Here is a 15,053-nt window from a genome sequence, read left to right on the forward strand (position 1 = left end):
CCTTTCTCTGCAGAGAAGGTTCAACAGCTTAAGGAGCTCATAATGGCCAGAGGGCAGACTCAATTTCAAATTTTACAGAGCCTTGATTATGTTCTCTAGTGGAAGCATTTTTTCTGCATGGAAACTAGTATCCTTCTCCCCATAAAAGCTGGATTGTAGTGATAAAAATATTGCTCCAGCAACTTTGCTCAAAGAGGCCATTTTTACATCCTCCTTTGGTGTCTGGACCTGTGCATTCTTTTTTAGGAGATATGACATCATGCATTGAATAGTGCTTTAAGGCACATGACATCCTATGAGATGCCATACCCAATTCACAAGATTTTGTCTCACCAAAGTTGCTGTCATAGTCTTTAGCAGATTATTACATTCTATCAAGTCCATTGAGAGCTTGAGAGCAGTCAGGTTTTTTTTTTTTTTTTTTTTTTTTGGTGGACGCACAGTCATGTTTCACTTTCCCCCCATAAATTATTTTCCCCAATCTATGGTAAGATTGTGTCAAAACACAAGGAAAATAAAGATTTTGAAAGTCTACAAATGGTGGCACTAACAATATCATGACTGTAGAAGGCAGATCCCAGATATCTGTTTCTCCCTTTGAGAAGACATTTTTTTTCCCACAGTGATGAAAGGGGTCTGATAGAATTGACCTCATATAAGCGGGGTCTTTCCAGGTGGTGCTAGTGGTAAAGAACCCTCCTGCCAATGGAAGAGACCCAAGAGATGGGTTTGATCACTTGGTTGGGAAGATCCCCTGGAGGAGGACATGACAACCCACTCCAGTATTCTTGCCTGGACAGTCCCTTGGACAGAAGAGGCTGGTGGGCTACAGTCCATAGGGTTGCACAGAGTCTGACATGACTGAAGCGACTTAGCGTATATGCTAACAAGTTGGTCAACAATGGTGCCATATAAATGGCTTCTATTATTGGCAGGTTGGGTGGTCATACCATATCAACTGTGTTGAGAAGTTCATGTTATCAAACCAGTGTGTAGTCTTCATATGTGTCATTGTGACCTGTTAGTACCTCTCCCATTGAGCAAGCACTGGAATAACTGGGCGGGAGGGTGGGGGTGGGGGATTGACAGCTATAGGAAGGATAATTTTGTCCATGTGGTTATTGAGAGGCTCCTCTGCCATGGAGGATTCTCTGGAGGATGCCATGGGACCTGAATCTTCATCTCATTTGCACATTTCAAGGGAACCACTCATATACTCCTCCATCAGACCTTTTTGCCATTGATTTTCCAATCTTGGTGTTTTTAGTCCCCTACAAATTATCCAACCTGTTAGCCACAATTCATCAATGAATGTAGATTCCTAATTCAAACCATCTCTCTGTCACACAGTATTCAGCCAAATTTCCTCTCTGACTTTCTGCCTGATAGGGGTTTTCCTTTAAGTGAAGGTTGCTCAGTCATGTCTGACTTTTTGTGACCCCATGGGCTATAGAGTCCATGGAATTCTCCAGTCCAGAATACTGGAGTGGGGCATCCTTTACATTCTTCCCTACCCAGGGATCAAACCCCGGTCTCCCGCAGAACTGCCCCTGATTAGATGTGAGGTAACAGCTTTTAACAAGTACCAGTAGATTCTTAGTTAATCTAGGATTGTACCAATTTTTCCTTTATTAACTGGTCATAGGGCACTCCTGGAGAAGGAGATGGCACCCCACTCCAGTACCCTTGCCTGGAAAATCCCATGGACGGACGAGCATGGTAGGCTGCAGTCCATGGGGTCGCTACAAGTCAGACACAACTGAGTGACTTCACTTTCACTTTTCACTTTCATGAATTGGAAAAGGAAATGGCAACCCACTCCAGTGTTCTTGCCTGGAGAATCCCAGGGACGGGGGAGCCTGGCGGGCTGCCGTCTATGGGCTCGCACAGAGTCAGACACGACTGAAGTGACTAAGCAGCACCAGGGCACTCCCCATGAAGTAAATTATTTTTGAGAATGAGAGAACCAACTATCAGCAATCCCACAGAAAGGAAGCCAGGGAAATAAATACTCCCAATTTATCCATCTAATCCCTGATATCCCTCCATCTCCTATTCCCTAATGTCTATTCATTTCCTATTCCATAATATCCTTCAGTGCCTTCCCTACCAGAAATCAAAGGATGAGGGAACTTGGATGATGTGAGAGGTCAGCCACCCTTGGCACATCAGGCTGGAGTTGGTGCAGAGGAAGGCCTGTATGTATATATGTGCTCAGTTGCGTCTGACTCTTTGAGCCCCATGGACTTTAGCCCTCCTGGCTTCTCTGTCACGGAACTTCCCTTGTAAGAATTTCGAGGCATTGACTTTTCCAGGAAAATTCTAGGCAACAGTGCTGGGGTGGGTTGCCATTTCCTAGTCCAGGAGATGTTCCCAAGCAAAAGATCAAACCTGTGTCTCTTGCATCTCCTGAATTGGCAAGTGGGTTCTTTACCACCAGCACCACCTGGGAAGCACAGAGGGAGGCCTCCTGGGCCAAATAAAGGCACTCAACAAAACTGCAATCAAAAAACCCCCACAATCCAGCAGCTGATTTAATTTTATGACTTAAAATACTTTAGAGTATTTGAGATAATCCATTTTTCTGCTCACAGTATTTTATAATTTTTAATTGCAGACCTCTATGAAAGATTTATTTTTTTGCTTCTAACATATGGAATCATAAGAACCTACCAAGTAATATTTGCCTCGCATTTTCTGTGACTAATAGTAGCTAATAAATTTTAGCATTATTGGACATCTTATACAGCTTCATAATAATTAAAATGTTACATTCAGAAATTATTTTAAAGATATGTCTTTACTACCTCAATTAGATGCACAGTCAATGAATGCAGTGCTCTTTCATTTTTTGGCCAAAGTGTGTGTATTTTTGTGCACTTGATGAATCACATGTGTGATGGTATATCACATGCTAAGAGTTTATTATTGTGTATCTTAGGAATAATTTGTAATGTTGGGTAACCCAGGGGGCTTCTTTAAAATGGTCATTGGTCCACTGCAGTTTCACCATACAAAGGGTGGTTTGAAGCCAAAATTGGTGCTTTTGTTTCCAAAGATTTTTATTTATTTATTTTTTTGGCCATGTAGAGAGAGGTGGGAGGATGGGGAAATTTCCTATTTAAAGCTAAAAGTTAGGCTATTACTAGAGCCATTGCAAGCTGAAGGCAATTTAAATACTATAAATGAGGAAGCTCATTTTTAATGCAGGAGGAAATAGTTTCATGTTTCAGCATTATTTTATCACTTTAGTGAACATTTTAAAAGTTGGATCCATTGCTTCCAGGAAACATTTATGACTAACATATGCCTAACAACCTCTTAGCTGTACATAAGAATAGACATGTCGAGTGTTTTTTAAGGATGGCTGTGAAAAGAAAGAGGAAAATATTGATATTAATATAAAAATTTGCTTCTTCCTAAAAAGGAACCAATAATTTTGCTATTTGTCCCCATATGTATGTGTGTATGCTCTGTTGTGTCTGACTGTTTGCAACCCCATGTAACTGGCAACTGTAGCCTGCCAGTATCCTCTGTCTGTGGAATTTTCCAGGCAAAAATACTGGAGTGGGTTGCTATTTCCTTCTCCAGGGGTCTTCCTGGCCCAGGAATCCAACCCAGTGTTTCCTGAAATGGCAGGTAGATTCTTTAGCACTTAGACACTTGGGAAGCCTTTTAAATTTATTTTTTTGTCCCTGCTTAGCTGCTCAGTGTTTCCCTTATTCCTTAACTGTAAATTGCAGTGAAGCTCCTATGAGGAACTTTCCTGCTAAAACAACCATCATTCTTTGATACTCTTCTACCTGCTTGTCATCTTATGTATATTAAGTAGCTTTCCTCCCTTCAGAAACTCCACTCAACACTGATCCCTTCTTTTTCATGCCCCTAATCCTTGGAAGAAAAGTTATGACCAACCTAGATAGCATATTGAAAAGCAGAGACATTACTTTGCCACCAAAGGTCCGTCTAGTCAAGGCTATGGTTTTTCCTGTGGTCATGTATGGATGTGAGAGCTGGACTATGAAGAAAGCTGAGTGCTGAGGAATTGATGCTTTTGAACTGTGGTGTTGGAGAAGACTCTTGGGAGTCCCCTGGACTGCAAGGAGATCCAACCAGTCCATTCTGAAGGAGATCAGCCCTGGGATTTCTTTGGAGGGCATGATGCTAAAGCTGAAACTCCAGTACTTTAGCCACCTCATGCGAAGAGTTGACTCATTGGAAAAGACCCTGAGGCTGGGAGGGATTGGGGGCAGGAGGAGAAGGGAACGACAGAGGATGAGATGGCTGGATGGCATCACTGACTGGATGGACGTGAGTCTGAGTGAACTCCGGGAGTTGGTGATGGACAGGGAGGCCTGGAGGCGACTCAGGGTGTCACAGAGTCGGACACAACTGAGCAACTGAACTGAATATCTACTAACAACTTCAGTATCTTTCACTGTAAAAGCCATATTATATCAATCATCATTGAAACCAGCATTTTGGTTAATGCATGGCTGAAATCACCTTATTAGGTACAGTTGAACTGATTTAAAAAATAAGGATGATACTAAAGAAAAAATGTAAAAGGTCTTTTAATAAACTACTGTTAGTCCCCCTTGACATATGTTTATATGTCACATAGCTTTTTTATATAGAAATTGGCTTATTTTGTGGCATTATTTCATGACCCCTTTCTTCATTTAAGTATAATATGAATATCTTTTACATTATTAAGTTTTCTTTAGAATAATTTTAATCACTTTTTGTTTTCTGAACGTGAATATAACAGTGCATTTTGTATTTAAAATATATACAGTATTTAGCATAGTCTATATGTAATACACACAGTTTTTAACACAGTCTATCTATATGGAGAGAGAGAATTTATGGATTTTCTCCAGCATGTAAAAACACAAGATATTACTTTAATCATCTATGCCAGTAAAACTTTGTGCCTATCTTTATTTCTTTAGAATGTATTCTTATAAAAGAATTCAGAGTCATAACTTATAAGCTATGTTTCATTGTCTTTTACAGGATATTACACGAATGAATGATATGGGTATCTACTATAGTACATATATGCATTGGCATATAAATTCCATTTATACAACACTAAAGTTATTTAAATATTTTATTTGTTGTTCAGTTGCTCAGTCATGTCTGATTCTTTTCAACCTCATGGGCTGCAGCACCCCAGAATTTCCTGTCCTTCACTATCTCCTGGAGCTTGCCCAAATCATGTTCACTGAGTTTGCAATGCTATCTGATCATCTTATCCGCTGTCACTGCCTTCTCCTCCTGTCTTCAATCTTTCCCAGCATCAGGGTCTTATCCACTGAGTCAGGTCTTCACATCAATTATTGAGACTTCAGTATCAATCCTTCCAGTGAATATTCAGGACTGACTTCCTTTAGGATTGACTGGTTTGATCTCCTTGCTGTCCAAGGGACTCACAAGAGTCTTTTCCAGCACAATTCAAAAGCATCAATTCTTTGGTGCTCAGCCTTCTTTAATGGTGCAGTTTTCACATCTGTACATGACTACTGTAAAAACCATAGCTTTGATTATACAGATCTTTGTCAGCAAAGTGGTAATCTCTGCTTTTTAATACACACTGTCTAGGTTTGTCACAGATTTTCTTCAAAGGATCAAGCGTCTTTTAACTTTGTGGCTACAGTCACTGTCCTCATGATTTTGGAGCCCAAGAAAATAAAATCTGTCAGTGCTTCCACTTTTTTCACATCTATTTGCCATGAAGCGATGGAACTGGATGCCATGATCTTAGTTGTTTGCACGTCAACATTCAACATTCAAATATTTATAGAAGAATAATTATGGATAAGAAAGACAGATGCATGATTAGAAGACTAATAGCTGCATATATTTAAGCAGTCATGCTTTGTATTGAGTGACTATCTAGAACCATTTGTAATAGTTAAACAAACTACTCTTTTTATTAAAAGTTACAATTGGGATTTGAAATAGATTAGTTGCATACTCTGCTTTATTTAAATGGTTTCCTTAACAATCTGCTTAGGATCTAATTAAACACTCTTCAGGCCATATTCTTTGCACATTTTAATTGTGTGCCACTATCAGAAATTTCTGAGCTTGTGTTAATGTATCTAAATTTATTTATAATGCATAAATGTAATATTCTCAACCTAAATATTAAATGGTTGTGAGGACTAATTTTTAATACAAAAGTAGATATGAAGTAGAGATTTTACATTTTTCAGTACCACATGGATAATTTTATACACCAGAGTCCTCTGTCCGTGGTATTCCCCAGGCAAGAATACTGGAGTGAGTTGCCATTTCCTTCTCCAGGAGATCTTAACCAAGGGATGGAATCCATGTCTCCTGCATTAGCAGGCAGATTCTTTTACCACTGAGCCACCAGGGAAGCCTGATCTCTCACTTAGCTGGTGGAAAATGCTACCTTATTAATATCTAACAAGAGGGACTATCCTGTTGGGAAACAGTAGCTAATATCTGCTGGACTTTACCCCATTTAAGCTTGCTATTTGCAACATTTTTACTCCATAAAAATCTAGTTACTGAAATTTAATTGGCAAAAACCAGAACACCACATATGGCCATGGTAAAAATTTTCAAAAAAAATATAATATTGGCAGATGAATCAGATTTTTAGAAATGCATAGGTTTTTCCAAAGGTGTAATAAATGAATTATTATCTATTTCCACATTAAATAAAATGTATATGTATATATATTAAGCTCTATATTATAATATTGATACTATTGTATTGATATTTGAAGTCTATTATGGCTTTCCTGGTAGCTCAGACTGTAAAGAATCCTCCTGCAATGCAGATGAATTGGGTTTGATCCCTGGGTCTGGAAGATCCCCTGGAGGAGGAAATTGAAAACCACTCCAGTATTCGTGCCTAGAGAACCCCATGGACATAGGAACCTGGATGGCTACAATCCATGTGATCACAAAAAGTTGGACATGATTGAGCAACTAACACACAATGGAAATGGGCCAAAGCAAAGATATACTGAGTTCCTTTATTTTAACAAGAATTATTCTTGATAAACTCAGTATCTGTGGCTTGACAAAAGAGCATGGGCCAGATAACACTGAATGGAAGGCAAAATGGTTTGGATAGTGAGACAGTGTCCCAAGTGCTAGTGTGATTTCCTCATCTTCTGACTCTGCTACAAACACATTTGTGATTGACAAGATGAAAAGTATTGTCTTAGGGAAATGATTTATTAGCAATTAAGTAGGAATATTAAAAGATGAGAGAAATTAAAAGTCAAGATATTACATTTATTTCAGTTGACTATTTCAAACTAATAAAAAGAGAAGAGCTGGAGTGTATACAGAAATTAACAACTGAGTAGATCTGCGGATAGAAATATAATTTGAAAAAATTTGTTGGAAAGTATGCTATTCAGGATGACATTTAGATTTTAGTCCAACGTCATGCTTTTTACCAGTATGCAACATATATTACTATGTTCTTTAACATAATAAGTTTAAAAATGACCTAAATTTTTTTACTCAAGTTTCCCCCCCCACTCAAATACAAGAATCTCTTTTTATTCTTTTCAAATAGACAGTGCTTGTTGTTAATTGGACATTTCTGCAACTGAAAAAGTGTTCATAATGCAATGTACATAAGCAAATATTGCAGTTAATATGTTCCTTTTGGTAGACTGATCAGTTGGTTGATTCATATTTTGGGGTTTATCATTTTTATCAATGCAAATTCTATGATAAATCAAATTTAATCTATACAGTATGCACTATGTTAAAGAAAATGAAAAATGTTTTATATGTGCATATATAATGATTCTGCTTTTATATTTCAACCAGTTTTGTAATGTAATTTTGGGTCAAGTTATCATTTTAAGTGATTTAATCTTATAATTAGAAAGAGTATGACTTCTAGCATAGTACTTAAAAAATGTAATTGGAGGATAATTGCTTTGCAATATTGTGTTGGCTTCTGCTATTCAACAAGATAATCAGCCATAAGTACATATATGTCCCTTCCTTCCTGAATCTCCCCCCTCCACCCCATCCCTCTTGCACTGTTGGTGGAAATGTAAATTAGTAACAGCTACCATGGAGAACAGTATAGAGGTTACTTAAAAAACTAGGACAAAAACTACCATATCACCCACCAATCCCACTACTGGGCATATATTCTGTGAAAATAATAATTGAAAAAGACACATGTACCCCAGTGTTCATAGCAGCACTATTTACAATAGCTAGGACATGACAACATAGTATATTAATCTGTTTATACAGTCCAAACCAGGTTTGGAATTGGGCTATTTCCAATCATATTTAAGTGAAGTCAAGATATAATGTAGATTTAGTTGCCTTCTCTATTATATTTGTCTACCAAGACTTGAAAAGTAACACCAATACTTCAGTGACAGTTCTTTTTGTTTTTCACTTTGTGGAGGAGCATGGCATTTGGTGAGTGTGTGGGTGAATTTTTTTTTTTTCTTTAAACTATGTAGAGGAGAAAAACAGGTGAGAAAAAAAATTGAGGTTGTTATTTAAAGGTACTGGAGATACCTCATACTAAATTGCACAGTCTTTTCTATTTTTTGTTTATATTATTTGAAGAAGAAAAAAAAAATGTTTCTTCTAGAAAGATGTGTTCCGCCAGGTAAGAGCAGGAAAAGAAAAAGGCTTCTTCCACAGTATAATCACTTAGCATTTTTTTCATGAGCAAGGTGAAAAACACCAGTAGGTCTGCTCATGCATAAAAAAGAAAAAAGTTTGTAAAATGTCAAATATACATTCATTAGAGGCTATTATAGAAAAATATATTTAACTTTGGGGAGGAGACACTTAACCTGATACACATTAAGTTGTCATCTACTTTTCACTAAGAAGCTGAGAATAATTAAGGAGAATGTTAATATGTGCTTGCAAACTAGTTCTAGGAATAAGGATCCTGTTTGTGATGATTTTATATTTATTGATAGCACTGCAAGATTATACACTTCCTCTATCACTGACAGTACTCAGCAAGGACATGGTCACAGCTTTGAATATATTACAAAAAGCAAGTACTTCTATGTGCTATAACTTGATTTTCATGCTCCACAATGATATAGTTGAGCTCCATGATTTTCTACATAGACTAGAAGTCAGTCCTATCTGTTTCATAGTCTTGGTAGCATTGCATTGATGCTACTATTTTCTACAATGTAATATATTTTGTTGGAATTTATAGAGGACATTTTAAAGACCTATGAATGGTGAATGAATTACTTTCTTAACTTCTAAAAATTGTAATTTTTTAAATCTCAAATTCTTTAAAATCTTTAATGTAACAAAAATCAAACATCCTTTTTCCCAGAAAAACAAAAAACAAAAACATTGATCCTATATTTTCTGACATTTAGGTTATAGACCAGAATATGTAAAATGTCTATTTATCTATCTCTACCAAACTAGATTGAGAGTCTATCTTCTTATAGATGCATATAGATATAGATACAGACACATACATAAAATATTTGTTATCAATGGGTGGTATCATATAGCCTGATTAAATCCTTTGCTTCAGAATTAGATTCCTAAGGAAACTATAGAAATTCCTTTCAACAATTTCTATGGAATCAAAACTTAAAAAATTAATCAGGAAAATGAAAAGTACTTGGAGACCTATCTAAGTCCATAGTCTAATCAGCAACACAGGTTCATCCAAAACCAACTCCAACAACTCCATCTGATTTTAGGGACAATAAACTTACTAACTCCCGAAGAAACATATTCAGTTACAATTTCAATTTGCAAATTGAATGTGATATACTTTTTCATAAAATTCCTGTCTTCATATCTACTTTTGCTTGTTAAAGTGAATAGGAGTCTTCATTAGCTATAAGGTAATTTGTTTAATAGTTAGAGATATCTTTTTCGTTTAAAAATTTCCCAGTCCTTACCATTTTTCTACATATAAGAGGATTTACAGGCTAATCACCTTCCTGATACCCATACCTGAAGTTCCCCAGAGTGCCTAATCTCTTTTATAGTTTGGCTCATGGCATTACAAAGTCAGAATAACCTTTCACAGAAAGTAATTGACTTGAAAACGTATTGTATATTAGCAGTAATATCAGTATTACCTATAATATTAGTCTTGATGTTTTATAACTATGGTCAAATCAGAAAAAATTCTCCTTGTTGTGTTCTGCCCTAGTTTTGACTGTATTTCATTATTTTATAACATTTTATAAAATGCTATAATTTATGGATTATTTTCACATACTTTGTATTCTTTAAGTTTTTTTTATTATAGTTGATTTACAATATTGTGTTAATTTTAGGTGTCCAGCATAGGGATTCAGTTTTTTTTTTTGCAGATTATATTCCATTTTAGGTTATTATAACATATTGGTTATAATGCCCTATACTCTACAGTAGTCATTGTTGCTTACCTGCTTTATGCATCAGTTCAGTTCAGTTCAGTCGCTTAGTCGTGTCCGACCCTTTGCGACCCCATGAATCGCAGCACGCCAGACATCCCTGTCCATCACCAGCTCCCGAAGTTTACTCAAACTCACATCCATCTAGTCCGTGATGCCATCCATCCATCTCATCCTCTGTCGTCCCCTTCTCCTCCTGCCCCCAATCCCTGCCATCATCAGGGTCTTTTCCAATGAGTCACTGCAGAGCAGTTTGTTTATCCTATAATCCTGACTTGTCCCTCTCCTCTGCTGTTCCTTTTTCATAACCCTAAATTTGTTTTCTATGTTATGAGTATCTTTCTGTTTTGCATGTACACACACATGTATTATTTTTTAGATCCCAGATGTGATTAATATCATAAGGTATTCATCTTTTCCTGTCTTATTTCACTAAGCATAGTATTTTCTAGGTCGCTGTATTTTGGCAAATGGCAATATTTCATTCTTTTTATGGTTTAGCTACATCTATTATATATACATATATATGCATATATATGTATGCACATCTTCTTAATCCAGTCATGTATCAATGAGTACTTGGCTTGCTTCTGTCCTTTGGCTCATATAAATAGCACTGCTAGAACATAGGGGTACATGAATCATTTCAAATTGGCATTTTAGGTTTTTCAGGATAAATACCCAGGAGTGGAACTGTTGGATTACATGTATTTCAATTTAAAATATATTTTAACGTAATCTGGGACCAAATCTTTGCCTTTTAAAATATATGGAAATGAAACTCAGTAAGATTATATTGTAATATAGCAAAATATAATAATATTTTATAGAAAAATGTAAATTTAAATTATTATATAAAGTTAAAATTTCAAAATATTTTAATTTTATATAAAATTTAATTATATTAATATAAAATAATATAGAAATGTTATATATTATGTATATATAATATATTTTATATAATATAGCAAAAGGATGGAAGAGTCAGAACCACAGCTACATTTCTTCACAGTACCTGGTTTAATATCATTGTGAAAAGTAAATCAAGGGTAGATTAGGTTAGGTTAACTAGAACCTGTCTTATTATTATATGTTAACATACATACAGACATATGTATGCACATGCCTGTACATACACTGAGTCACATATTTTATAGCTAGAAGGGACATTAGTGTGGTGATAACTTGGAGGTAATGGAAGAACATTAGCCTTTATATAGAATCCTTAGTGCTTTTAATAAAAACAGTCAAGCCCAGAATACTTCTGTGAAATTCCAGTTATGAAACATGTAGCCTCCAAATCCAACTTGACATTTAAAATTATATGTCACTGCTATGAAAGTTCTTTCTACTTATTTGAAAATGATTTGACAAAGGAATAAAAGTCTGATGGGGATAAAACATTCTCAACTTTAGTTCCTTTCATAAAGATATAATGGCAGTAGATATTTGAAATATCAAAATTTTTAAGTGGATGTGAAAATAAACTAATCTTGGTACATTTTCAAAATTTCTCTTTCATTATTTTGCACAACATAGTGTGCCCAGAGTTCAATTTCATCCTCTCTAGTAAATGTATTAAAAAAAAACATGAAAGAGAAGTATGAAGTTTTGGTATTTGTGTTGTTAATTTATTAAGTCTTAATGATTAGTTAGATTGCATAATATGTGATAGATTTGAAGGACAACATGCAGCATTGAGTTAATGAATTAAAATAAGTTGTTTCTTTAGTGTATGGCTTGTAAGTAGCAATAGAGACTTGACAATGGTATTATTAAGCCAGTTTATAAATAATACACTTTAGAATTTGATCCAACACGAGTTTGTATATTCAGTTCATTATCTGTATGTTTGTATGTATATGTGTACTCTGTGTGTGTCTTACAGCTGTTATTTCAAGAAACCAAGAAGGGCCAGGAGAAATGGGAAAGGCTGTGCTGATTCCTAAAGATGACCAGGAGAAAATGAAAGAATTGTTTAAAATCAATCAGTTTAACCTTATGGCCAGTGATTTGATTGCCCTTAACAGAAGTCTGCCGGATGTAAGATTAGAAGGGTGAGTTTACATTTGTTGTATAATCTAATATGCTAGCAATCGCCAAAGTTTAGAATATTTTGAAACTTCAGTTAACTCAGATTATTTGGTTCTGAATACCTATGCCACCGCAGAAATTAACTGTGTGTGCATATGATGAGAGATATGAACTATGTCCTTCTCTGGGAGAGCAAAATATCTTACTTGCAATGGCATTGCAGAATATACAACCAAACAGGACTTTTTTGCCTTCATTAAATATCTTTTTGTTTTGTTTTGCTTTATCTTGCCAAAAACAGAGCAAATGTGATCTGTGATAAATTGTTTTCTTGTCTATGTATGTAGAAAGCTCTTATATTTGCTTTGAAAAAATATATGCTTTGCTATTTCAGCATAAAAATAACCTATTGCTTGTGTGATTATTGACACTTTAAAATGATTTATTGAGGATTCTTTAGCACTTTATGATGTTATTTATAATTAGAATGCTCAGTTAATCAGCCATGGAGGATATATACTCATTTAGAAATAATACTGTATGAAAAATTATGTTGAAGATTCCAACACTTATGTGATTAACTGTAAGCCATACTTTAGGTAGTTGAACATATTTTAAATGGATGTAATAAAAATGATATTTAGTGACAGTATTGTCATCCTTATATATAGTCCTAACAAAGTAAGCTATTGGCACTTAGAAAAGGTATGTCCTCAGGTTTTAGAAAATCTCCAAGTTTACAAATATCCTCCAGAACACATTTCTGTTTATAAAGAAATTGTTTTTTAGGCATGTAATGACTTTGTCTGTATACAATAAAATCATAATTAATGCATATTTTGCTACATATAATGAGTTATGTTACATTAGGGCTATGGTAACATTAATATATTTACTAAGTATGATTTTTTTCCCTTTCTGAATTATTTCAAGTAAGATCAAAATAAAGTAACCCAAGTCTTATTGATACATTAGCCTAGGTTGTCAGAAGATTCATTTGATAGCTAAGTATTAGTAACTGGTTTTGTATACCCTTGTATGCTTTTGAAATCTCTCTCTCAGCAAACCACAAATAACTACTTATTATGGATATTTTGGATTCCTAGCAAATTGCTAAAATGTCAGATTTAACATTTGTGCATTCCAGAGGTCTTGATAATTTTACAGGTAGTTCTGTCCATATTTGTAATGTGTTTGTATATGTGTAGGTATATTTGAATTTTTAAAGATATACAATGAGCATATTCTTTTAAATAATTTTGAGTATTTTATATGCTGAGTTCATGTTTTAATGTTGTATTTATTACCTTGTTTTGATAAAAGTGGTAAATGTGATACTTAAAACCATGTATTCAGGAAAGCCATGTACACACTATTTCAAAATTTTTTAAATCAATTTAAAGATTTAATATAATATATAAATATAAATTACATATCCAATCTGGAATGATTATGGTAAGAACTATTTTAATACAGAACTATCACTTATAAAATCATTACTGAGCATCCATTTAAAATATTTGTGGCCAGTTGTTTTTACTTCTTTTAAGAATTGCTTTGCATAAGTACTGGAAGAATTAAATCTTAAACTTATTTATAGTCTGTGGAACAATTCTTCATTTAAAACAACTGTTTGATTCAAATTGCTCAGTATAAAAACTGTAAAAAATGCCATACCTACTGTGGATATTTTTGCTTGAATTTTCAAATTTTGCAAATAATAGTAGTGAAGTAAATCATTTTATGTTTTATTTTTTTGACATCACAGTGTATGCAATTAGTAAAGTAAAAATAAACACCATCCACAATTCCTAGACAAATCATAAAGTGTATATAAAGTTCACTGTGGACATTTGCAAGTCATTTTGAATGACTCAATTTTGTGACTGCCTGGGAACAACTACTTTTGAGAAACACACTAAGAGTTAGCTATCCAAACATTTTTAAAAATGTAAAAAGCTGTTAATACTAATTTGATGTAGAAAACTATTTTCCAGTTTTGGTATTACAGTTCAGTTTTTGAATAGTTATATCTCAAGACATATGACACATTAAGCTAGTTTCAGTGATTGATATATCAAGATATTAAAAAATGGAATTTATAATTTATAAAGATCTGTATTTTAGTGAAAAATTGAGTTGATATTTATTTAGAAAGGGTTTGAACTGCCAAACAGTGGATTCATTAAAGTATCTCAGACTATTTTACTAGAATATATTCTTAAACTAGCTTGACTGAATTCAGAAAATTGTCCAAAAAGTTTAATGTTGTGTTTGACCTTAATATCAGTCTACAAATATTTGAAGATATATTCAGTGTTGGCCTGAAACAAATAAGACTACCAGATATTTCTCCAGCAAAGATGGGTTTACTTAGGATCAACAGAGAATTGCAATTCAGTGTCAGTGACCCTGGCGAGCCACATGCAAGTCCCCACATAGCGAGAGAAGGAGAACACTTTTATAGAATGAAAGAGGAAATCAGGAGTCAATCCTAACTTCAATCCCGGTCTTCCACTTCATCTTCCCACCTACGTTCACACATCCATTCTCTATGTCTGCATCTCTATTCAATTCAGTTGCTCAGTTGTGTCTGACTTTTTTGTG

At 34.7% G+C, this 15,053-nt stretch overlaps 1 protein-coding gene across 2 annotated transcripts in view; it reads left to right on the plus strand.

Annotated features, from left to right (window-relative positions):
- The window catches only part of GALNT13 (polypeptide N-acetylgalactosaminyltransferase 13), a 648,808-nt gene that overhangs the window by 268,316 nt on the left and 365,439 nt on the right, over window positions 1–15,053 (plus strand). For both annotated transcript variants that reach the window (XM_005676121.3, XM_018063172.1), the window contains exon 4: window positions 12,301–12,469. In XM_005676121.3, the coding sequence (XP_005676178.2) occupies window positions 12,301–12,469 (169 nt within the window). The remainder of the gene's footprint in view (window positions 1–12,300; window positions 12,470–15,053) is intronic.

This window comes from Capra hircus, chromosome 2, assembly GCF_001704415.2.
Source record: "Capra hircus breed San Clemente chromosome 2, ASM170441v1, whole genome shotgun sequence".
Taxonomy (NCBI): domain Eukaryota; kingdom Metazoa; phylum Chordata; class Mammalia; order Artiodactyla; family Bovidae; genus Capra; species Capra hircus.